The 25,748-nt window shown below is 40.4% G+C and overlaps 1 protein-coding gene across 4 annotated transcripts in view; it reads right to left on the bottom strand.

The window, feature by feature from the left end:
• LOC132992667 (mediator of RNA polymerase II transcription subunit 13-like) overlaps nt 1-25,748 on the bottom strand; it is an 81,106-nt gene that overhangs the window by 49,688 nt on the left and 5,670 nt on the right. For all 4 annotated transcript variants that reach the window (XM_061062137.1, XM_061062139.1, XM_061062138.1 and 1 more), the window contains exon 2: nt 11,452-11,689. In XM_061062137.1, coding sequence (XP_060918120.1) covers nt 11,452-11,689 — 238 coding nt within the window. The remainder of the gene's footprint in view (nt 1-11,451; nt 11,690-25,748) is intronic.

The raw sequence follows: 25,748 nt of genomic DNA on the forward strand, positions 1-25,748 counted from the left end.
AATTTATATTTTCTTTATGAGCGACTGTCAAATAACATTACATTAAGCTATCTTTCCTCCATTCTTTGAGCCAGGCAATACAGAAATGATAGCACACATAGGCTTTATTTAATCCACACAGAGTAAGCAGTTATTATTTCCACTCTACTACTCAGAATCAGGCATTTGAATTTGTATCAGAAAGGGAAACAAAGGTATGGGAACATCAGCAGATCTAACAGAAGACTCTGTGACCCACTCCTCACAATCAGAGGTTTGAAAATGTTTATGGCGAAGGCTTTGAGATGATTGTGGATACGAGTGTTTGATAAATCAATCAAATGTTCCAGCACTTGAAATGTAAATGTGTATAACCTTAGACAGCAATATAAGCACACAATCTTTACCTCAATAAAATCTTCAATGCATGAAGACTTATTAAAGAAGGATTTGTGTGTCTCTTGTCTGTTTGTTGTTATTCAGAATTATCCCATTAAAGACAGTTATATAGTTCCAGATTGAGACATAAAGGCTTCTTTTTCTCTTTTTGACTTAAACATGGAATAAAGTTGCCTTAGTGATGAGCTGCAGAGCAAACAACATAAAAGAGCTGTTTTGAGGGATACCCAACCACCTGTATAGTATCGTATAGCACTAGTTTGTTGATCTTGAACACAAAACAGAAATGTCATTCTCTCTCTTATTTCCTCTCCCCTCCCTCCACCCACCATCTCCCAGTTTGCCCCACCTCCAAACTCTGTTTCTCACTTTTTAACATCTGCACCCTTCCATTTATATTCTGTCATTTCCCTCCTGTGGTTGCTATTTCTTCTTGTTCTTCTTCTTGTACTCTATCTTCTCCCTCTCTTTTTTTCTGTATTACACGTACAAAAAAAGCTCTCATTCCTTCTCTTTGCAGCTTCCCTTTCCAAACTGAAAGCATTCGAAAGGAAAAAAACGCACACCCCCACCCTTGTTTCATGCAGCTGGGAAACTTCACCCTTTACCATGTCATCTCTCTCTTTTTCTTTCACTGACACACACACACAAACACACAAACCCAAAAGCAGGGTCAGGAGGTCACAGGCCACGCCCTGACTACCCATAAGGGGTGGAGAGAAGAAGAGGAGGAGGAGGGGGTAAGGAAATCAGAGAATCTTCCGTCCTTCCCCATGAATTTACAGACAAGTAAACATGACTGAGGCAATTTTTTCCCTCCCATTCTCAGTCTTCTTGGTTCATTTCTGGTTTCCTAGCTCACTTTTCCCCCCTCTTCTCTGTGTTTATTTCTTTCCCGGTCTGTCAAGGAAAAGCCCGAGGAAAAAGTTTTCCCCTCCACAAACACTTTTTTTCTTCTTCTTTGCAGCAAAGCTAATCTGCGACAGCTTACTGTACGTCTGTCCGTCCCGTCAGAGCGAAAAAGAACAGACTGATCCTTTCTCACAGATTTTGAGATGAGAAAGATGTGAACAGGAGGTGTGAAGTGACCAATTTTTTTAAAAATAAGTGTTTATTTTTTTTACTGGCAGGATGGCAAATAAGACACCCAAAAAAAAAGAGGAACATGTGCGGCACAACAAACCGACTGCATATCTAACTGCCCAAAGAGGAATCGCAGATGTTCTCCTCTCCCTCCAAACAAACCACTTTCTTTTCTTCTCTTTGAAGCATGAATTCCCGTCATACACACACACACACACACATACACACACACACACACTCCTCCTTCCCCTCCCTTTTCTCCCCCCTCTACATGTATCTCTCCCCTCCCTCTACCCCTCCCTTCGTCTCCTTCTTCCCGGCCCTCCTCCTCTTTTTTAGCTTTTTTTTTTATTTGCTATCATGGAATCGCTGCTTTCATGTGACTCACTTTTTCACGATCCAAAGCCAGACAGAAAAATTAAAGTTAAAAAAAAAGTTAAATGTTTGTGTCTTCTTTTTGCCTCTCATAAGGTGAGGTAGCATTTCTTCTTATAACCTCCATAGGTTTTGCCTCTTCCCTATTGAGACATGTGTCAGCCAGCGACCTAGTTCCTGATTCAAGCTTAAAAAAAAAAAAAAATGGCAGGCTAATTATTCATTCCCTCTGTTTGAGTTTTTTTTTGCTTCTGAGAGCTGCTCCTATAAGACAAACCCTGGAGGAATAAAGAGAAGGAGTAGGCCATGATTGGCAAACGTACACCCCCCCCAATCTTTTTTATTTGCCAAGGAACTGAGCGTGCTCACCAACAGACATGCGCCACCCCTAACATCACAGAGAGCAAACCCCAAAAACAAGGGAGGAGAGAGAAACTAAAGCACAACAAAGCCTGAAAGGAGGAGGAGTAGCAAGGGGAGGAGGAGGAGGGGGAGGATGGAGAGAGAGAGAGAGAGAGAGAGAGAGAGAGAGAGAGAGAGAGAGAGAGGGCTGGAAGAGGCAAGCGTCAGAGGAGAGAATGGATGCCAAGGAACTTGTTGACACAAAAAAGGGGTTTGGACGTCATTTTTAGATCTTTTTTTGTGTAATTTAAATCAGTTAAGAGAAATAAGCTGTATTAAAAAAATCACATTTGTGCTTAGCTGATCAAAACCTCAAAAATTGCTATTTTTTTCTTCTTTGCATTTCACTTTAATCACTAAAGGAAAGTGTAATAGTACAATCAGAAAGAGATGTTGTTCAGTGATTGAGTTTTTATAGCTGAACGGAACACCAACAGGGATTTTACTTGCTATATTTGACACTAAATTTGGACTTGGAAATAGTTTTATTCATATAGAAAATATAGTTTTTCTTCTGCATAGCTTTAGAGTTTTACAACCTCCTGCCTTTTCTTTGCTTTTAAGACCAACATCAAATCTCCTTACTTATTTCTGCCTGCTGATACGATAAGAGTTAGTTCTTCTAAGTCTCTTACTAGCACATCTGTGATGAGCTAACCTGACTGTTATTACTCACGTTAAACTGAATATTTCCACTGATGGTGAAGTGGGACAAAGTGAACACATCTGTATGTAGCAGCGTTTTTCTGACTCATCAGACAGTTGACATTCTTGTTCCATTCACCAGTTTTAAACACGGTTGTATCCCATGTTCTGTTTAGTGTTTTTTGTGCCTTCTTCAGTTTCGTTGACTTTTATTTGTCATAACCAAAAGCTTTTTGTTGGTTACAACGTCTCAAGCTTTTTTCCGGCTGTTTTTGTCTCTTTGTCGCCGCATAATAAACCGGCCAACAAACTAACCGGACTCTTTTCAGTGGATTGATATGATACAAGTTACTCCTTCAAAGTCTCTGATTAGTGCAGCCTTATGTTAGCAACAGTCTTGGAATGATGTAATGGACCAATCAGAATGGAGTATTCAGCAAAGCAGTGTAATAAATCAAGACAAAGAGTAAGGTATTTTACCTGCTTCTTGTAAAGTGTCTCGAGATAACACTTGTTATGAGTTGATGCTATACAAATAAAAATTGATTGATTGAATAAATCATGAGGCTCACCGTACATTACACTATTTACACAGCGAGAAATAATTTATTTGGCACACACATTTTGTCCAAGAAAATATTTTGTTGATTTGAAAATTATTTTATTTTAGGGGGAAAAAAATCATATACCTGTTATAACATAACAGGCCTTAGAATGCTGAAATGGACCAATCAGGAGCAACAATTTAACACGGCCTAGTATTAATATAACCTAATGCATGCTGATTAACAAGAGGTGAAAAAAATGTTGCTGGTCTTAAAGATGAGTGTTCCTCTTTGAGGGGAGTCAATGAAAAATACTACCCCACATTCACACAGCTTTATCTCACTTTCATTCACTCTCTTTTATTCTCATCCCGCCAGCTTTTTTTTCCACTTTAATTGACCCACGTGCCTCTCCACTTGTTAATCTTTAACATCTTTCATCCAATTCCTCTTTACAATTTTATGACCACAAGTCATAACCGTAAAAAAAAGGCTTCCTGATTAAACCTGTGGGCAGAAAAACTACCACTTTCACCCAAATCATCAGGTCAGAAACACACTTTTCCTCTGTGATCGCTGACTGTTCTCTTCAGACTGTGATGTATGCTGGGAGGATCTAGTGCGGCGTGTTTGCTCACCGTTTCTTCTGTGAATGCGGGATCAGCACGGACACATTGCTGAGCGGTGCTGTAAAGCTTTTTGTAACATCACGCGCAATTTTTTTCTTTGCATTTCCATTTTACACTTTAGCGACATTACGATAATTTCAAGAAAAAGACAAGTATGAAGTATGAGTATATCAACAGAAAAAGCAGTGAAGAGGAGGAACGAGGTGAAGGGGAGATTACATAACACAACATAACACCACCTACATCCCAGATCTTAAAATTTGAATCCTGGCTGCAAAATCATGGAGGTGAAATGGACACCTGCCTCCCTTCAATAAACAACTGCTTGTGAGATGCACTCCAGAAAAACACATTATCCATCCCTGATACGATAGTGCTTTGAAGAGGAGAGGTGTAAATGTCTGTCACTGGAACACAAGGCTGCTATAAAGTGCACACCTGCTCTGGAAAACTGCACTAGAAATATTTGGGACTTTTTTTTTTTTTTATATGAGTTAGATGAGGTAATTTATTCCACTTGAAAATTGTCTTAAGTACAAGCTACAGCCAGCAGAGAGTGAAGTGGGAGAATTAAACTCAGCAAAATGACTTAAAAAAAATGTGGAAACAGCAGGCTGGCTCGGTCCAAGGGTTAAAAAATCAACTCAACAGAACATCTTCAAAGATAGGAGATAGGAGATAGGAAAGTGGATAGCTTCAGAAACCGGGGAGAGCGATGAGGGATCAATAATGCGTGAAAGGAACCACAGGTCGGATTCGAACCCGGATCACCTGCTCCCGAGGACTTAATCCTCTGTACAAAAGGGCAAAGGCTACCACTCCTACAGAATCTCACTTCACAAGCTTTACTGTTTCTATTTCCTGAAACTCATAGGGGAATTTTAAGGTTTCCAAGGGAAATGTGTTGTACATAAAATAGGGCAGGGCTTATACAATGTCGATATACTGGCAATAAACATATAATAGTGTTGCCATTACATCAGTCCAACGCTAGTTCCTCTTCTCTTGTTCAATGTGCACAAAACCACAGCAAGTGTATTCTGCAAAATGTCTACATATTCCTTTAATGAGGCGGATTTTCAATGCTTTACTTGTAGAGGATGAAACTGTATCTGTCCTGATTCGTGTCTGGTGTAATTCAACAGGAGTGAAAATAATGTCTCTAAAGGTTCACATGTACTGCGTCTTTTTTTTTTATTAATACAGAAGATAAACAGTTTTTTTTTTTCCTTGTGCTCTTCTCTCCTTTTTGAGTATCATATTGATCTGTAGTGCCCATAACTAGAGAAAGAAAAACAGATGAAGTTATAACACTTTATTCATTAAAAATAGTTTTAAAGCTTTTTAAAAATGTATTTTCTATAAACAACTGTAAACCTTCATCCAAAAAGCATTTTAGCCATTCAGAGGCTGAAGTGAATAAACATCTAAAAAGATAAAGCAATACGTTTAAATCCAATTCAAAATATTGTCATCCATGATTCTGGTAACGTTCCTGATTTCAGTAAAAAAAAAAAAATCTACTTCTGTAGTGTGCACAAAAATAAGTACATATAAATTAAAAACATTAATGCTGATGGTCCCATTTGCTTCTTTAAGTCATAAAAATACATCAGTGCCAATTTCATTCTGTTTCATAACCAGCTGAAAACTCCTCACGGGAGCTTTAATGAGATTCTCACAACATAGTAAATACATTTTTCCTATTTCAAGCCTATTTTTATGCTAACATGCTAAAGACTAAGTTGTTTCCTGAAATAAACAGTAGATTATGCACGGCTCATTAATAAATGGGCATCCTGGCCAGCAGATGTATATCAGCAATAACCTCGGTGTAACCTGTATTTCTGAAGCAGGTGGCTGCTGGTGAAGAGGGTTCGTCTCCACAGGCCAGATTATGAGTTCACAGCCAGACGTGGACAGATGGAGGCAGAGGTTAGCCCTTCCTCCTGCGCTCCGCTACACACACACATTTGGCAACCAGTTTTTCACAGAACAATTACCTTGCGACCTCTGCCAGCCCTCCCTCACTCACTCACATATACACACACACACACACAGAGGCACACACACACACACACACACACACACACACACACACACACACACACACACACACACACACACACACACACACACACACACACACACACACACACACACACACACACACACACACACACACACACACACACACACACACACACACACACACACACACACACACACACACACACACACACACACACACACACACACACACACACACACACACGCGTGGCCAATTACAGACACACACAAGGAATGATAACAGCCGCACTCTAGCCACACATACACCCTGTCATGATGTGTACATGCATGTACACACTCCACACAGCCTCCAGCTCCACACAATATGACACAAAGCTCTGTGTATGAAGGGCACAGCAGCACCCGGCTGCAGCTTTCTCACACAGACACACTGAGACATTACACATTTGGCAGACTCTTATTTTTTTTTTCTTGCTTAAACCCAGCGCCTAAAGTCATGTCCAATTCACTCCCTCTTTCTGTCTGTTAATTCCATTATCTCTGATTATTTTCTCATAAGCATTGCAGCTCTAATCCACTTGTTGGTCACATATCTTTGTTGCTGCAGCCAACCACTGGGCTGATAAAGGATGAGCACAAACTAGGTTCTTAGTTCAGTCCTATCTCATATGCTCTCGATTTGACTTGTTACTCTGCCAGGAGCAGAAATTAAATCCTTTAAAAAAATCAAGGCAGAGACAAAAAAAAACTCTATAACAATGTGATTTATTGGTGGAATCTGCAGAAATATTGTAAAGATATAATGTTTAAACATCTCGCTATTGCTCTGAAAGCCATTGCCTTTTAGTTGTTTTTTTTTAGATCATTTTTGGATTAAGTATGCACACAATTTCTCTGAGACTGTGTGGTTAAGACTTTCCATCTCTGGAACAACATTCACCCCCAGCTAGGATTGATTCCAGTCAGAATCTTTTTCTGCTGGATTTCCCCTACTTTGTATTCCTCTCAGCTTCGGTACAGTTTCAAGAAAAAAAAAAAGGAAAATTCAGGCTGGTGGACGGCTGACTCTCGGTATAAAAATATATAGAGAAAGAGAGATTATTTCTATGGTTTGAGGTAAAAAACATGATTTCTATTTACCATTTAAAAAACTTTAATGTGGCACTGATCTGACGAGGAGGCAGAAAATAAATATTTAAGCAGCCTCTGATGAAAGTACTCTAATCACACAGCATAGATAAATATGCTAACACCTGCTATGCAGTGTTAAATTGAATGGCCCTCTAACTCCTGCATTCACCTTGACCACATGCTGTTCTGGTGGCACACAGGAGCACCGCCTATGGTGTTATCAAAGTCATCAGCCCTTAGTTTTATCTGCTGTAGAAACTCCTAACGAGATAAAGCTGCACCCACACACTCCTCAGCCATAATCAATCCTATTACAGGACTCTTGCCTCATTGAGAATCAAGCATTTTTTGTGGGCTGACAAACCAAACTGACGTTTCCATTTTAGTGATCCGGCTTGATGCTTTTATTCAGAGTAATTTGTGGCTAGTGTGACAGCGGAACAATTTGAAATTCATAAGTCACCAACCCACTGTAAAGGCTGCAGGGTTCAGTGCCTGCACCGCACATGTTACACTTGTAACAGAGTCATTTTATAAGATATAGAGTGTCTGTGAATGTTAAGATAGCTTTCGAATAATGTGAGGAAAGGCACGATTTATGGACTTAAAAAGGTGCTATTTTGAAAGGCTTTTTTGATCATCAAACATAAAAAAAACCATAAACCACAAGTAAACGACAAGGCACTACACATTTCAGTATCAAGCCTTTAGTGGGGAGTAAAAAAACCTTCATAACTCTCAGATGCAAAAATAAAGGCATGCAGTTTCATGGATGAGACACAGGGAGTGATAATCTAAAAATCTCAGATGATTTTGAACAAAAACAAGGGCAGTAATGTGGTTGTGGATAGTCAGACTTGGGAGATTTAGAAGGTTCAGTTCTAGGGCTTGCACAGCAGTTTTTTTATCTAAGTCAGTCCACTGTTGTCAGTATTGATAGGGAGGTCTTGCACAGGTTTTTGCAGGAGAAATAGCAGCTCAGTCTTGTCAATGCTGAGCTTGAGGTGGCGGACAAGCATTCGACTGGAGATGTCAGGGAGGCAAGAACAGAGAAGAAACTTTCCTAGTCCCCATGTGTCATGTTCCCAGGTGACAGAGTGCAGACAGTAAAGGTAGAGTACTGATGGATTCAGAGCAGCAAAAAAAAAGAGACGTGTGATGTAAAGCAAGAACCAAAGACTGGAGTCTGGAAAAAGAAAAGCAGGGAGGCCCAGAAGTGAACCCTGGGGAACTCCAGTGGAGGTGAAAAGCATTCAAAAAAACAACAGGGTTGTTGTCTGCAGTCTTTATAGTTCATGAAATAATTTATAGTTATAAAAAAAGGTGTCAACATTGACACTCCCTTATCTAATGTACCTTTCACTGAAGAAAAAAACTCCACTCCTAGTTATTTAGAGGGGATGACATTTTATATTAAGTTATTGTGCTTAGTGTAAAAGATTGTGCTCAGTAAATCTGTATTCATAAAGCTGTAAATATCGACAAAAACTTAATATTTTAAGCTCCTGTGAGGGGTTATTAGCTTGAGATTAGCACAGGGGATAGATGATGTCTCAGCATCTGTATTCCTATTTAATAAAAACAATGCTGTTTTATTTCATAATCAATAACTTACATCCATACTTTGAAGGCTATACCATTCTGTTTTATTGAGCATGTCATTGGCTTATGTGATGTGCCTCCTGTCTCTGAGTCTGTCTGCAGGCAGCTATGACTAAAGCTTGTTCTAACCGGACACAACTCAGACACATTATTTTGTTATTAAGCCCTCAGACCAGAAGCACTTTGATTCAAACAAACACCGCCGTCTACAGCATGAGCTCTATTCAGGTTGAAGGTCCATCGCTATCATACACACATATTCACACAAACCACCGAGACCTGAAGCATCCCATCCCATTTACATGTTTGAAATAAAGGTCCATCTAAGGTCTAACTTTTACAATGCTTTCCTGATTCCTGGAAGGTGTTCTGACACGTCATGGCAGGAAATGCACATGTGTTAAGAATTACATGAATTATGGCTGCATTCCATTTATGTGTCTGGTGTTGAAACAGCACACACACACATACCTTTACAAGTCAATTAATAATTTACTTTTTCTCACATAACAGTCATCACACAAACCAGATGGGTGACACTTTCATTTAGATGTTGAGCTTTCAATAAGGTTGTTTATGTCAATAATTATAAATGCATGATTCTACTGAACTAGGCAGCTGCCGTGTTAATTCATTTAAAGGCACTAAAGTTATGTGCTACTGTTTATCAGCAGCATAAAAATGCTATTAATCAGAACACTGCAGTTTTTATACTTTAAAGTTATTTGTACCGTAGTTGGAGTTTTAAAATGTACTTATAGTTGCGAATCCTAAAATACTTGATTGATATCCTTGAATTTATTTAACAATCCCACATCACCCTGTGGTAAATCGTCCTTTACATCACATAAGCCGTTTTCTCACAAAACTCGTGAAAATGTCCAGAAATTCACTGGGTGAGCTGCATGTGTGAACAGACTTTTTCCTGCCAGCTCCATAAAAAAAAATCAAAGTTTCAACGTGTACTCTGGGTGAGCAGAAGTGTGAACACAGCAGGTACAATTCAAGGAAAATTCACCGTTTATGAGCAGGCGGGGTTGATGACCTTCATATCATGTGACCGCTGCAATGTCCCCTCAAACACTGAAGCTGTTCCCGCTCGTTGGCATACATTATTCTCAATTCCTTCGTTGATGATGTACATACATCCGATTACATGTAGCATTTGTCATCAACCATCTTGTATTTAGGCAGCGTCCTATTTGCATCATGTCTTGCCTCCTGAGAACTTGTGTTTTACATTCTAACAAGCATCCAAGTCTTCAGGTGATACAAAGTTGCTCTGGATGCTTTATTTCTGCCACTCTAGTGCACCACAGTTATTCAGTGATTTTAATCATCATTACCATCCTCAACAATCATCTTTATAAATATATAAACAGCTGAGTGGGATTAAGAATGTAAACACTACCGAATTAGATGATTGAAGACATATTCGGGTGTTTTGTGAAGGGAATTTTAAAAAATATCTGTTATTGATGCAAACAAAACTTCACTGAAGTGTACAGTGCATCATTATCTTTTACACATGCCTGCAGAGTCTGAGTAAAGGGCTCTCCCAGCAGCTGTAACAACATCTGTCAGATATCTGCTGCAGTGCCTGAAAGGCCTTTTCACATCAAGTGAGCATTAAATGTAACAGAAGACTGAATTCTCACTATCGCTTCAACCTCTCCATTCAATATTCCTGTTTTTTTTTTCTTTCCTCCTGACTGTTGTTCTGCTAAACCAAACCCAATATAATCCCTCTCCTGTTTCCTGCTCTGCTCGTCTTGCAGGCTTAGTCGATATGTTAGACTTCCACACACGTGCCCGGTGAGATAATGAAAATGTTTCTATAAATAGGGACAATAGTGCTGACAGAAGCACTCTCTCCACTGAGATATCTAAGTGTAATTTTCACCAACACAACCACACACACACACACACGCTGTAAATACAGGCAGGAGAAATCTCATCCTGCTGCTGCGTTTTTCATCATAGTGATAGTCCTGAAGCAGCATATAAACACTTGAGATGCAAAGCAAACACATTAGATATGTTCTATATGAGGCTGGAATAAAGGATTTCTCCAAACAAAGAAGATCAATGTGCCCTACACGTCTTAAACAAACAGCACGCAGCATGAATCTGCAGCACAATCAACAGCTCCAATCTGCATAACACTGAACACCAGCTCTTTGTTAGACACTGAAGCTCCAGTAGAACATACAGGCCTATAGAGTACACCATAAACTGTATGTGTTCATGTTCACACACAGGATTTTTCAGATAAACATACAATCCGCAAAATATGATAAAAACCTGCAAATGTGATTAAATCTGCAAAAACATGTTAAAATCTGCAATTCTAACAATTACAAAAGCCTCCATATCATGATACAAATCTGCAAGAATGATTACAAAACATCTACAAAAATATGAAAAAAAATGTAGCCTACAAAACGAGTGTGATAAAACATGATCAAATCTCCAAAAGCTCGATGAATATCTGCAACTTGATACAAATCTGCTCAAAGTGTATCGTCTGGACAAGCCTGAAACCAGACTTAAAGTACACGCCTCATTCTTCACCCCTCTCTCTCTCTCTCTCTCTCTCTCTCACTCTCTCTCTCTCTCTCCTGCCTTACCTTCCAGCTCGTGATGAATGACATCTGACAGGTTGGGCTCTTCGCCCCACCAGAAGATCCACAGCTCCTTGGCGTCGGGTTTGATCTTGCGTCGCCACACGCACAGCAGGTTGGCCTGGACGCAGCGCATGAAGCTGCGCAGGACCGGGTCGTCCTGGGCCGGGGCCGAGATCACTGGGCCGTACTCCCCTCCGCTGCGGAAACAGTAGCAGCGCCATTTAATGCCCGTTAACTCGGCCTGGAGGGGAGAGAGAGAAAAGTTAAATTAACAGTCTATTTCCTCATTTTAAAATTGATTCACTGAGAAGGAAAATCAGCATTAAAGTGAATGATTCAGTGATTTTTAAAAATATATTTTAAGAAAAAACACCAATAATCTCTTCTTACAGCTCATTTCATGTTATCATTTGCACGTTTTTATATTTTTAATTACACTGTAAACTGAATCCAAATGTCCTGATGTTGCTCTGACACTTAGAGCATTATTTTTGGCCCAGGGAAAATAAAGCTCTGGGAAACACTTTTGTGATCTTATAGCAAAATAATTCAATTATCAAATAATTAACCAGCTGATTGATGAATTCAGAAAAGAATATTAAGTGGCAACCATGACTGTCATAAAGTTATATATTAAAGAATGATCTCAATAGCATTTTTAACATTAGCATTAAGAGGGATCTTGTTGCATATTCTTCATCTATAACAATGTGTTTTTTTATTATTCGTCTGTGGTTCACATGCAGTATAAACAACACAACGATTGCATGACTGTTAAATACTGGAAGCAGCTTTTTGTGTTCATGGTGAGGTGCTGTGCTGTGCTGTGCTACAAGGACTTCTTTCACACAAAGCGAGAACAAAGAAATGCTGCCTCAATCAATAACTGCACAGATTCTGTCAAATTATGTTTTACTTTCACTGACTTCCTGTTAACACGGCTATGATTGTTGTGTAAATCTTAACGCGCTCTGAGTTTTACATCCCCTTGTGTTGTGTTGTTTTAACCTTATTTCACAGATACCTTCACTCACTTGCTGTAAGGATACAATAAAGCGTGTGTAAATACTGTAAAGCGGGCGGAGGAGGCGCACAGCAGCAGCGAGACATAAAGGATGACCTTGGGTGAAACACGGTGAATGAAGTATTACAGGAGACACAGCACTGAAATATAGAGCACGCTACAAAGACATGAGAGGAAGAAACAGCACCGGGGTCAATGTTTGGAGCCAGGCCCAGCAGCTGACATCTTCTCCACTTAATCTAATGGGATGATAGGTGTTTATGTTGCAGACTTGGGCGTGGAGGCACTCTGATAAATTTAGTGACGAGCCAGTAAAAAGATGCAAACTTTTACTTCCATCCGAGGCACAGAGGATGCATGTTGCATTTGTTTCTTAATTTTGTTAATGAAAACATCAGTAACCCTGTGATGCTCATGTGTGCTTTGGGGACTCATTTAACGTTTGTGTGTGTGTGTGTGTGTGTGTGTGTGTGTGTGTATGTGTGTGTGTGTGTGTGTGCGTGCCCTTGTGTTTGTATTTGTGCATGAATGAGCCGAGCGCAACAAAAGGCATTGTTGAACAGGACGGAGATTTGGCAGGCGGGGGCCAAAATCTCGCTGCCCTCCTCTCTTGTGTTCAACCAGCTGTGAGGATCATGTTTGGCACACGCTGGCTCAGGGACCAAGACATCCAAGACCAGCTGAGAAAAGGAAAAATACAGTCTCATTTTAGCACAGAGACAGGTGGCAAGGAGCTGCTCTGAGAAAATTAAAGCCTGCTGCAGTGTCTTTGAGTGGAGGAAGAAAAGGAAGCTCTAGGGCTTTGAGTAGGGGGCTAAGCAGTGTGTGTTTCTTCACCAAATGTGTCCTAATGTAGACCAACATCTAGCCAACAAAAAAAAAAATCATGTTTATAAGGGAATCTCCTACACGCACTGCAGCGTCTCCTTAGTGAGTTTACATGAAGGTATGCACACAACCCCCAGGAACATCCTGCAGCTGAAGGCACCCATAATTACAAGCATGTTCCTCCTTTAATGACAGTGTGTGTGTAATGGGAGATATAAACATTGGCGCTGTGATAAGCCGAGCCCTAAAATTAGCCGTGACAAGGTCAAGGATGCTGTTTCTCCCAAAGCAAAAAAAGGAAGAAGACATCTGCTTGCGCTGCCTCGTCACTCCCAGTCAATGTCAAAAGTTGCTCCTCTGTTTGACACCGCTGCTGTCTGCAGCGACTTAATCAGGCAGCGGAGAGTAAAAATGTCAGCACATGCATTCATAATAAATACGTTTCATAAGGCAACACATGCTCTATGTTGACTTGGTCGTGTAGTTGAACCAGGAGAAGTGGGTATACTCTCCTGTATACCCTAATTTATTCCCCAAATGTTCTTTTAAAAGGCCCGTCCTGTGTTAAAAACAGTTACATGTAAGACTACTCTTGCATATTTAGTTCATCTAAAAATGGGCCTTTGGCATTTACACATAGATGCTTAACTTCTGCTGCTTGAGTTCAGGAAGTGAAAATCATTATCAAATTAACATCAGCCAGAGAAGAGGTGCAGATTTTACAATGCTGGCACACAAACTATACAGTGAGACCACTATATATTTAATCATTTTGAGGCATCTACTCCTTGTTCCTTAGCAGCTTATGGGGGTAATGTGTTACAAAGCAATGCGTTAGAGTACTCAGATTCACACTGTTTCAGTTTAAATCATATGGGTTTGTACGTGATGCTGAGCTGCACATGTCATGTAATGTAAGTCATACAAAGCCTGCGCATTACCGTTTTCATAGGGCCAGCTGTGACTATTATGCCTCTGCCAAGTTCGCTGTCACACCTGTGCAGAGGTAAAGTCCCCCAGACTACCCTCAATTTGTATTTTGACATAACGAAGGGAGAGAAGCTGTAAGTGGCGCCACCAGCTCCGTTTGTGTTACTAGATTTTTTTTTGAGGACAGCGATGGCAAAGTACGACCCTCCCTACTCTACGTCTGATTGGCTTACAACGATATTGTTACCAAACCAACTAAACGAAGGCAACCACAAGTACAAGGCAATTAGAAACAAAGTATAGAGCGGTCATGCCTTTACCATTCTAGGAAAAAAAAAATGCAGCATAGCCTACTGAATGACTCAAGTCAGAGGTGATTTAGGAGTCGATATACCTGAGTACTGTATATCCTGCACTACATCACTCTCTATCCTCGACAATGTTTATAACAAATATTGAGTATCAAAGCGTTAGCAAGTCTTCAGCCTTGCTAGCAGCTCTGTGAAGCTAATCAGATTAAGGGTTGCTGTGAGCTGAATGCTAACATGCTAAGAATGGCTATGTTAGCATCCTGCCGTCTCAAAGACAATGTTATGTTCACAGCCCAAATTGGCTCGCTTATAAGTACTAAACATAGATATAGCTGAGGCTAATTATTAAACTAAGGATAGTAAAGGATACCAAATAGGCTACTGAAGCTATTCTTGGCCATCCCTTCTGTAAATGCCAAGAGATTAGAATCAGTATCTGTAACCAGTTGGACATACTGAATTTACATCCATATCAGCTAAGTCGTTTACGGCTATTAAAATAATTTGAGTTGATGTGTATTTTTTTCAGCATGCTGGTTTTGGAAGGGTATTAGTATTGGCTAATATTTACTGCCAGAATAATATTTAACAAATACTGCAACCCATAAAGCTATGCCGCTAACATGGGTCCACGTTCTTAACATAACTATTAAATATTCTCTTTCAAGAAAAACAAAATGCTCAACTGTGAGTGAAAAGTTGTTCTGTGTGTGTATGAACTGCATTTAACTTCTGCATCAACACAATCCTTTTTTACAAAATAGTCGCGATGCTACTATTTAGTAACACATACACCTTTAGCTGAGATTTAAGGTGAGCAGAGTCAGACTCTCCACCTTCAGCCGGGTGGTGTCAAGCTGCAGATAAATCATCCTGCAGAGTGAAGGTCAAATTTCAAGAGCAGCAGACAATAGCAAAACATACGAGTGGAGGGTTATTGTTACTGTTTGGCTTTAAGGCCAGGAAAGGCTCACTTGTTTTGTGCAAGTACATGGCTTAAAGTAGCAAGCATTTTCAGGTGAAATATTGCATTAAATGGCCAGAGGCTGCACTGTGTCTTCCTGCAGACCCAAACACAGGTGCTGTGTATCTGCTGGCCGTGTGTAAAGCACTAACCCAACACCCTGCTGAACTCCTGTGGAGGATTAGCTGTGGCACAGTTGCAGAAAGAGGAACAGAGCTCCAGTCACATGCTCCCAGGCAAACACATGCCTGCACACACACTAACACACACACACACGCACGCACACACACACACACACACACACACATCACACAGCAGCTGTGATGATGTGCAGACCAGAAGTGCTCAAAAACACTGACATGCATGAGGAGGCAGACATATTTTCCGGCTGATGTCCAGTTATTTCTCGGTGAAGACAGTTAAGATCTGTCTGTGTGTGTGTGTGTGTGTGTGTGTGTGTGTATGTGCGTGTGTGTACGTTACAGTTTCTGTTTTCAATGTACAAATGCATCTACATGTATGTGTGTCTCGGCACACTTTGGTTTGGTGAATCAGCTCTCTGAAATCACATTTATACAAACTGTTAATTGTTATATTTGTATGAATAAATTATCATGTGTAAGGTGATACAGAAAGCAGAAAAAAAAACCTGTCAAGTGTGTAGAGATATTATCTTTGCAACTTTGGTGACAAATCTCTGTTGTGAGAAAAATCCTGTCATGCAAATAAAAACAACCTTTAATCATCTTCGCTTTAGTTCCTTCATTGTTAGTCATGAAAGCGTTTTGGATAAGGATTATTGAAGTGCAGACATCTCTTTCACACATGCAGAAAGTGTCCAGTCGGGATGCATGTGTGAACGCCAACAGCTGAATTTTTCACCCTGGCTTCGCCCAGAAATGTTCTTGCCAGCCCGCTGCAAAAAGTCTGTGTTTGAGCGACTTGGCATGGTGATGAAGTTTATGTCATGCAACATGTGCATGTCATGCAGCTCATCTTTTGTTCTTTTACACTCTTTTGTTTATACTTTGAATACGTTCAATTACACGTAGCATTGACATAAAGGCAATAACTGTCATTAAAGTGTCCAAATCTGTTGCTTCATACATCCTCTTTGATATGTTGTAAACATTACACTGTGGTTATACGTATCGTCCTTTTCATGTCTGGCCTGCATACTTTGTGAAAGTATGTCATTCTGAGAATTAATGATAGTTGTGAAGTAAGTCTTTGGTCTGGTGGTAAAATCAGCAGAATCATCTAACATTGGACCTTTTTCGAAGAGAAAAAAAATGGGAAAGTACATTTTTATAAATGGATTTTATACATAAAAAGAGGATACGCTCTTTGATGTCAGGTTCATTAAGCCATGCCCAGAGTGAAAACCATCCACAGGAAATCCTTCAATAAAATATTTTATACAATGGAAAAAGTAGTACTAAACGATAGAAACACAAAAGCCAACAGTTCACCTCTTTAAAAATCTCCAGATTTTGAAAAAAAAAAATGCTGCAGCATTGCACAGAAGAAAATAAAGTTCGGAACAAAAGAGAGAAATGTTTCTGTTGGAGATACTTAAAACTGGGATAATCTTTTTCTTAAAGTGATGAGAAATCAGATCTGCTGGATTTTTAAAAAACATTGGGTTTTTTTTTGTTAAATTGTATACAGAGGTGTGTGTTTAGGTTGACATCAAATGTTTGAATACATAAAATAGCTTAAGAAAAAGCGCTCATGATGCCAACTGTGTTTTCTAATATTTTAAGTGAAGATTTTTGGAATAGCAACCTTATGTATGATTTCCATGCAAGGGAGCAGCAGAGCAAACATGCATTCCAATTCAGCAAATCCTGCGCTATCCTTCCGAGTGCGTGAGAGCAAATCAATGATTATTCGAGCCAGCAGTCTCCGTCTCTTTAAAGAACGAACACAGGGGTAACAAGGCCGAAAAAGGTCAAGGAAAACGAGTGTGGATTTTGTTTCTCTGTCAATAAAGCGAGCACTCCTCCGATCCCCTCGTTCTGCAGGTTAGCTGGTTCAATTTCTGATTGAGTGCGGGACCAAAAACAAGAGCTTTTCCTTCCATTGCAAAGACGGACCAAAGCTTTGACCTTACTCTCACCTCTATTATCTTTGCCGTCTGTGCTCTCCCTCTCATCTCTCAGCGCGCTCTCTCTCTCACTCCCTCTCGCTCTCTCGCTCTCTCAGTCATGGATGCCTATTGAATACAGCCAGGAGGATCTCAAGCTCTCGCCTTTTTGTTATTCTTCTCTTTATGTCTAGCAAACAGAGAAAAGATAACAGCTAAGGGTATGTTTCCAGAATATGTTTGGAGGTGGGAGTATTCTATTAAAATCCCTTTTATCAGGTTCTCACATTGTGCTTGATTCTTTTATCTTGAAAATGTCTTCCAAATGGCATCGTGAGCTAAAAAAGCAGAGTTAAAAATAATTTCCTGTAGAAAAGGTGAACTGAGCCCAGGTTCTGAGAATACAATCTGTATCCCAAGCAGAGGTCAACTTCAGTGCAGCGGACATGTGCTTGTAATCAAAAGAAAATATGAAAGTTAGGACTTTAATCTTCAGCATGCATCGCTCAGAGAGAAAGTACGGGATGAACTCTTAAAGCATGTGATTTTAACGGAAGGGAGGATCCTATTTCCAGAGGTCTGTTACACTGCAGGTCTGAACAGCACACACATTCACTTTAAACTGCACAACGTTAATACACACGTTAATGAGCTATATACAAAATACAGAGGAAAACACTCTTTACATGCACCTTGCAGGAATCCTTCTACAGACAGGAAAGTCCTCCTCATCCTCCTCAAAAAAACGTGTGGGACATTTGAATGGCCCTCTTCAACTTCCCAGCATGCAACTGCATTTTAAAAGTTAACCAATTGTTCCTACTTCAAACAGTTGAGATCCTTTCACACATGGCCCCGCTGAAATGTTTTTCTAACTTGATCTCATATTTTAATGTGAATTAACTTTATATGAGTAAAGCGTCCGTGATGAACTTTCAATTCATGCCGATTTTGGCACAAAAAGCAGTCCCTCCTGGGCGCAGATGAGTGGTTAGGTCATGGCCCCAAAGTATGAAGGCTATAGTCCTGCAAGCCGGCAGCCCAGCTTCAAGTCCAACCTGTGGCTCCTTTCCCGCTTGTCATTCACCATTATCTCTCCCTAGTTTCCTACTCTATCCACTGTCCTGTCCAATAAAGGTATAAAGCCCAAAATAAAAAAGGAGTACCTCTTATCTCTATGCGCTTTCTTTAAAATGTCTAATGTGCAACTCCGAGTGAATCCTTAAAATGGAAAATTTGCTTGTCTGAGTTGCAGATGCAAAGAGAAAAGACTGATTTTTTTTTTTTTTTTTTTTAAATGTTTGTGTTCACTGCAGAAGTATATAAAAAGACAACATTTACTATACTCAGATGCTTGAGCTCATTAAGTACACTGCAGCTGATCTGAATGTAAATGGAGCAGCGCGTTGTGCTCTATCAAAGCTGACAGAGAGCGTCTAAGAGAGATGCCACTTCTTTAGGAATCTCACAACAGAGAGTAAGAGCCGCGCAGTCTGATAGTCTGACAAAGGAGCCACTTTGGGCAATTGAGAGACAGCCTGCATCAGCAGTTTTTACCTACTCTGGCACAAGTGGAACACTCATTCTGTCGGAGTGGCATCGCTTTCTCATCACCATCAAATCTGTTTAGACGCTTGACAAGCTGCCAATATTTGGGGTGTGCTCTGACCACTTGTGATGCCTGTGAGTCTTTAGATAAAACTGCAGGTCTTTATCAGACACAATGCTATCTGTCTGTCTTTTCTGCAATGTCAAAGAACAAGGCAAAGACAGACACTGTGAGAGGATTCACCTGAGGAAATGTGAAAATATTCTTCGTCTTTACTCTGATTTGTATTCAATTAAACAACAGATTTTTTAATTGCTGTAATCTGAGTTTTTTTTTTTTATAGCCATTCATCTCCTCAATACTGTGTATCGTCCTTCCTGTAGTAGTTTGCATTGTTAGAGGTGAGGCTGAGCTAAAACAGGAAACAGAGTTTGAAAACTTACTCTAACGTTACTTTTGTTACTGTTTGACATTAAAAGCATTAAACTGGCAAAATACAGACCAGCTTTTACTGAGAAGCAGTCATCGAACATTACATCTCATTGTAAGTTAGTCTAATGCTGCTGACTGCATCATTCCAACATATCTTTAACAAAAAAGGAGAACAATGTTACTAAGCATCAACCAACTCTTTGCTGCTGTGTGCTGATACTATTTGTGATGGCAATAGATAGTGGTTGATAGGGGTGGGACAAACCATTGATACAGCAATTCATAATCGCCCTTACTCACGTGATACAACTATACTATGGCCGGTGTAAAATATTGTTATTTTAGAAAACAAAAAAAGTAATATTTGAATGCATCAGAGTCGTAAGGTTAACACAGTTCATTTTAAATCAACTTATACTGACAAAGACAATGCAGGTTGTCTGTACTGTTGAAAAGTCCCCCATTGGAGGAACAAGTGGCAGAAATCAGAACAGACAATGACTCCCCCTTCATCAATTAACCCACTGAAATCAAATTAACCCACAAGGAGTAGCACTCCCCTCTGGCGTTTTACACCACAAATGAAGAGCGATGCACATTGCTGCACTTGTGAGGCGGCCAGGGCGACACAAAAGCACCAAACAGGTGTAGAAAAACCGTCCTCTGGGGCTGCATTCACTAAACAGATGCTTTTCCTCCGCCTTCTGCCGCCACCTTTACAAGTCCCCGCAAAACAAGGGACCGTCATTTGATCTGTGTTCTGCTGCAGCATCCAGCCCTGGGAGGTGAGCAAGCCAAGCGACCTAATTAGAGCAGCGAGAGTCCCCGGGGTTGAGTGACGGATAGACCTGCCAATCACGCGGCAGAACGCCTCCATCAAACCGTGACTTCTCACCTGACACAAGAAGAGGGGAGGGAGGCAATAAGGACAGAGAGTGTGTGTGCACTGCGTCTAAAAGGGGCTGACAAGATCCCCAGCCAGTTTGGCAAATAAAAACAACAGAAAGCTGCAGCGTCAGGATGCTTTTAAAGCGTACAGAGGGACGGACTAAAGCAGTGGCCGCGCTTAGCCTAAATTATTAACGTGCAAATAAATAAACCAGGCTCGGCTTTACGAGCATCTCTGGTGTAACTAAATTAACCGTGACAAGCCACAGGGAGGAAGAAATGACACACAAAGACAGAGAAACTGAGAATCACAGAGTGGGAAAAAACATAGAAGACCGAGAGAGAAGTAAAAACAGTTGCTAGGCAACATACAACATCTATAGGAATTCAGCAAGGTATTCATTTTTTTGAGATTTCTGTCTCCAGGGTTACCGTGGCAATGTAACATCCCGAGCACTTCTGTGGACCTGATTTTACCTTTTTAAAAAAAATCACAAAGAGATCTCCCACACTGTTTGCTCCGTATGGTGTCTCTACATTTGTTCCCTTACAGCCGCAATAAATCAGCTTTCATTTGGATGGAGATTGAAATCTGTCACGTCATACGTGGCTCAGGGATTATCAGAGGCATTGTAGCATTGCACACTGAGCTTCTTTTTTTTGCTGAGAAAAATGACAGCACAGTAATTGTACAATTAGCACGGCATGGAGGTTTTTGGAAATGCCTACAAGTAGTTAATAGTGTGATTGTTCCTCAAATTGGGTAATGGAGCACAAGAGGTATGAAAAGAATATCTCATTTAGACTTGTAATTTCCTGCATTGATTTTTTTCCACAGGGATGCCATCTCTGATAAAGTGACAGTGCTGCAGAAGTCAGCATGACTTTCTCTTGATTCATTTCACACCAGATAGGCAAAATGCTTCTGTTTTGTGTGCCTCTGTGTGTGTGTGTGTGTGTGCGTGTGTGTGTGTGTGTGTGTGCATGTGTGTCTCTGCAAAAGAGGGATGGGCCTTTATTTTCACTGAAGGTCACACCAGAACAGGTTTCAACTTGCAACTCACCTGGCTGCTGTCTGTGATCTCTTGCTTGCTTACTGAGCGGGAGTGGCAGCCAATCAGATTTTTAAACAGCAGAAGTCCTCTGCTAACACGCATTTACAGACACACACACACACAAATACACACTAACAGTCTTACATAATCAAGCTCTTCTCCGTCCTTCCATTCACTCTTTGGAACCGATATAATATCAATATAGCAGGTTCATTATCTTTTACTTGTAGAAAATCCATTTGTGTCCTACTTTTATTCTGAGCAGTCCATTTGAATCCATATGAAGCCATCCAGGTCTGAAATGGAGCTGTGCATATTTTCATTAGCTTTTGAAAAATCATGGGTGTCTGCCTAATTCAGGATGAGAGAAAGTGCTGTTTGGCAGCGTGCAGCGAATCAATGCACCAAAAACGTCTGTGAACCAACACTCTGCACATAATGTGTTTGTTCTCATCAAGCAGCCGTTTGATTGGTCGCAGATCATCTCTCAATGGAACGTGATAATTAGGATTTGCAACAGCAACGGCAGACAATGTTAATGTTTTGTCTCTCTCCCCCCCCCCCCCCCCCCCCCCCCACCACCACCACCACCACCACCCAAAGACACCCTTTAACCTAAGTGTGCTCTAACTGCAATTGAATCCCAGCCAAGCATGATATTGGCAGAGCTGGCGGGCTTGCAGAAAATATTTACCCGGCTACAAGCAGGGCAGCATCTCCCTTTAGAGAAATTCCCTTTCTTGATGTGTCTGCAGTCAGGTGAAGAGATTTTACAAACAGATTTTCCCCCAAACAAAAGCTGCAACTCTCATGTGGCACAGATGCACCATCAAACTCAGGTTTCATCTGTTTCTGGAATTTATCAAGCAATCAGGCAGCAGGCCAAGAGTTTGGTGTCAGGCGAGAGGCTGACACCAAACTTCTTCAAATAAATCCTTGAAACAAGTAAACCACAGACTGTGACCACAGACTCATTAACAAAACTGATGTGAAGATCCAGCCTCCACATCATCCATCGATCAATCCACCCATCTAAACCCAGCATATTCTCTGTTTGATCTTATATGTTGTGCTGTTAAGTTATAACTTACCATATCTAAATCTGAATCTGTGAATATGAATATCCCATTAGGGACATTAAATCTATTTATCTGTCAAAGATGTTTAGATATATCTTTATCAATACAACTTTCTTTCAAAAATATTTCAGTGGACTTTCTTTGGAGAAAAAAAAGAGATGATCTTCAGCCTATGTTTTGGCAACTAACATCAAAATGCTGATTTACAGACCAATGCACAGGTTTCATGTGTGATGTTGTAACACTTTAAATAATAATAATTCTTCTTAATTTGTATTTTTAGTTTTGATCTGATGTAAAGTTTGACTTTTTTCTTGACTTTAACTTCAAGAAGTTAAAGAAGAATGTGCAACATGGATCATCTATCTATCTATCACCAGCCAACTTTCCAGCAATCACAAGCACTTGGTGGCTCCAGCTACTGCCCATTCCTACCAATCCTCTGTTCTTACTCAGCCTTGTGTCGCTGTGCACACAGGAACACCAGTGGGCTCTGAGAATAGCTCACAGCTGGCACAGAGAAGCTTACATATTTCACACTCAAGCCACCCTGCTCAGAAATACTCCTCCTCCTGACCATCCTGGCTCATTTCCAGCTAGGGACCAGCGGTGATTCCCTCCCTCACTCTTTCTTCCTCCTCGCTCCTTGTCAGTCTTTGAACCGTTCTTCAAATATCTGACAGAGCTTTAACAAGCCTACTCAACAGATAAGATCCATAAATTAAAGAGAACTTAAGAAGAAAAGAGATGTGACAACAGAATCATGAGTGTCTTTAGGTTATAGGTGCTAGCAGGGAATAAGAGAAATCGTTAACATTTCATCATCACAACTAATGAGCTACTTATACGACAATGGCTGGTAAAAATAATAAGATTTGTGCCAAATTTTAAGTTAGAATACCATTTATAGCTACTTTTAGACAACAGCTAATGTTAGCATAAAGCCACTTCATAGCTAATATTACTGCTAGCAGGGAAGTGGCTGAATGTAAAGGTTACCTCTTCATTTTGTGGTATATTACCATTGGGAAGGTGTTATTTGCTCAGGTTGATGTTAGCTAGACATTTGTAAAATGCTAACCTTAGCTGTCAGCTCAATGTTCTTTTGACACAGTTACATTTGTTTACACTGGGAGCGCCAGTATCCTAATGGGCAGTGTGAGCTCCCAATCTACGGAGGCTTGGTTACCCAGGCGGACGGCCCAAGTTCAAATCAGACATGTGGCTTATTTCCCGCATATCATTCCATACTCTCTCTCTCGCCCCGATTTCCAACTTCATCCACTGTCCTATCTCTAAATACTAAATAAAGACATAGAAACCCAACAGCAAACCTTTAACAAAAATGTTCACATCTTTCCTTTTGCCTCTTATAATAAAAGGTATGTTAGCATTAAGCCACTTCCTAGTTCATTTGGATGTGATTTAAAGGCATTTTTCTGACAGAACTGAACTTCAAGTTAAGTGTGTTTTTCACCTTTCCAGTAGGGGCAAGTTAGCATTCAGTCACTCTTTTCTCTTTTTTTCCAGATAAATAATACAAAATATGATTCTTACATTTTGATATTGAGTCAAAATGTGTGTTTCTTGAATTCTAGGGGAATACCAGGACTACCAGGACTACCAGGCCAATGTAAAGTGATACATCAATTCAAATGAGCTCCAGCTTAAACAGTTGAAACTATGAGCATCAGATAGGACAATAACATTACACCAAAAAAAAGTATTATATAATAATATATTTCCTAAAAAAGAATCCTGCATTGTTAATACTTTTATACTTCAAAGTATAATTTAAGGCTTTTTTATTTTTTAATGAAGTAATTATCAGTGAAGGACTATAATTTGTTTAAGATTATCTCTGCACTTTAGTTTTACTACTGTAGGCTGCTTCTAAGATCTGACTACTTCTTCCCCTGCCCCTTATTTATTTGTTCATCAAAACAAGGTCTTTATGGGGGGCTCCTGAAACTTTTTTTTTTATATGAAAATAATTTTCTGTCAAAAGATAATTTCTGCTTTAATCCCTGTGTACATTACTTTGTATTGTTTCTGTCGGTTCCTAATTCCTAACACGGTTATTCACACACCAGTTTGTCATAGCTAACTAGCTGAGGAACATCTTTGTCTGTGTGTGACATACAGAAAGTCATGTTCACACAGGTGGGCCAACGCCGGCTTGAGTCATATTGAGATGACAAGGGATTCCCACAGCAGTGACAGGGGCAGATTAGTGGGAGGCTCCACACACAGAGACTCAAGGTGAAGCCAGAGCTAGCTGTCAAAATAGCGAGCAAGCAGAGCCAAAAGCGCAGGTTGGGCGTATGCGGAGGGGGGGGAGGGGGGGGGGGGGTGGACTGTTTAGTGAGAAGCAGCCAGATGGAGCGGCTCCATAGGGCATGAAGCACAGGACTGGGAGTGAAGCCTCGGAAGCCTGGACTGATCCTCTCCTTGAGTGCTGTGGCTTCAATGTCAGGACTAGGAGGTGTCGATTTATTTTACACGTTTCAAGAGTGCTTCTTGTTAAGTGTAGAATATCAGCAGCTGTAATCACTGGTTTTAACTTATCAGATCTTGTCATCAGATATGTTCCTGCTCTAAAGGCTGGTTATCTCATTTCATCTTATCGTCGACAAATCCAATGCAACAAAGCAAGTGATCCTGCTACTTGTAGTTTTAGAGATTCCTCGAAGCTGAACTCCATTGTTGTCCAGAGATGATTAAAAACCCATCAATGAGCCAGAGTACTGACATGGGAGACATGTTCCTTCAATAAAACAAGCAGGCTCAGCCAAATATTTTGAGTCTGACCTGCCTACATGGCCAACAGATACTAGTCTGTTTGATGTATCCAAACTAATTCACCTATTTAGGGTGCTTTGTAAAACTATTACAGACCCTGATGAAAATATCTGCATAAAACAAACAAGGGCCTCAATGATACCCGTCCTCAAGTGAACTCGACTGACACCCCGACCCAGCAGATCCTGACACACACTTCATCCAACCACTGCCTCTCTCTCCCCCTTAAGCATCCCTCTACAGCCCATCATTAATAACCGGGAAATGCAAACAGTCTATATTAAAAAGCCTCCATCCCTGATTACCTCCTTCTTCTTACAAGAGACGGCCACTCACCTGCCATAAATCA

This window comes from Labrus mixtus, chromosome 17, assembly GCF_963584025.1.
Source record: "Labrus mixtus chromosome 17, fLabMix1.1, whole genome shotgun sequence".
Lineage (NCBI taxonomy): Eukaryota > Metazoa > Chordata > Actinopteri > Labriformes > Labridae > Labrus > Labrus mixtus.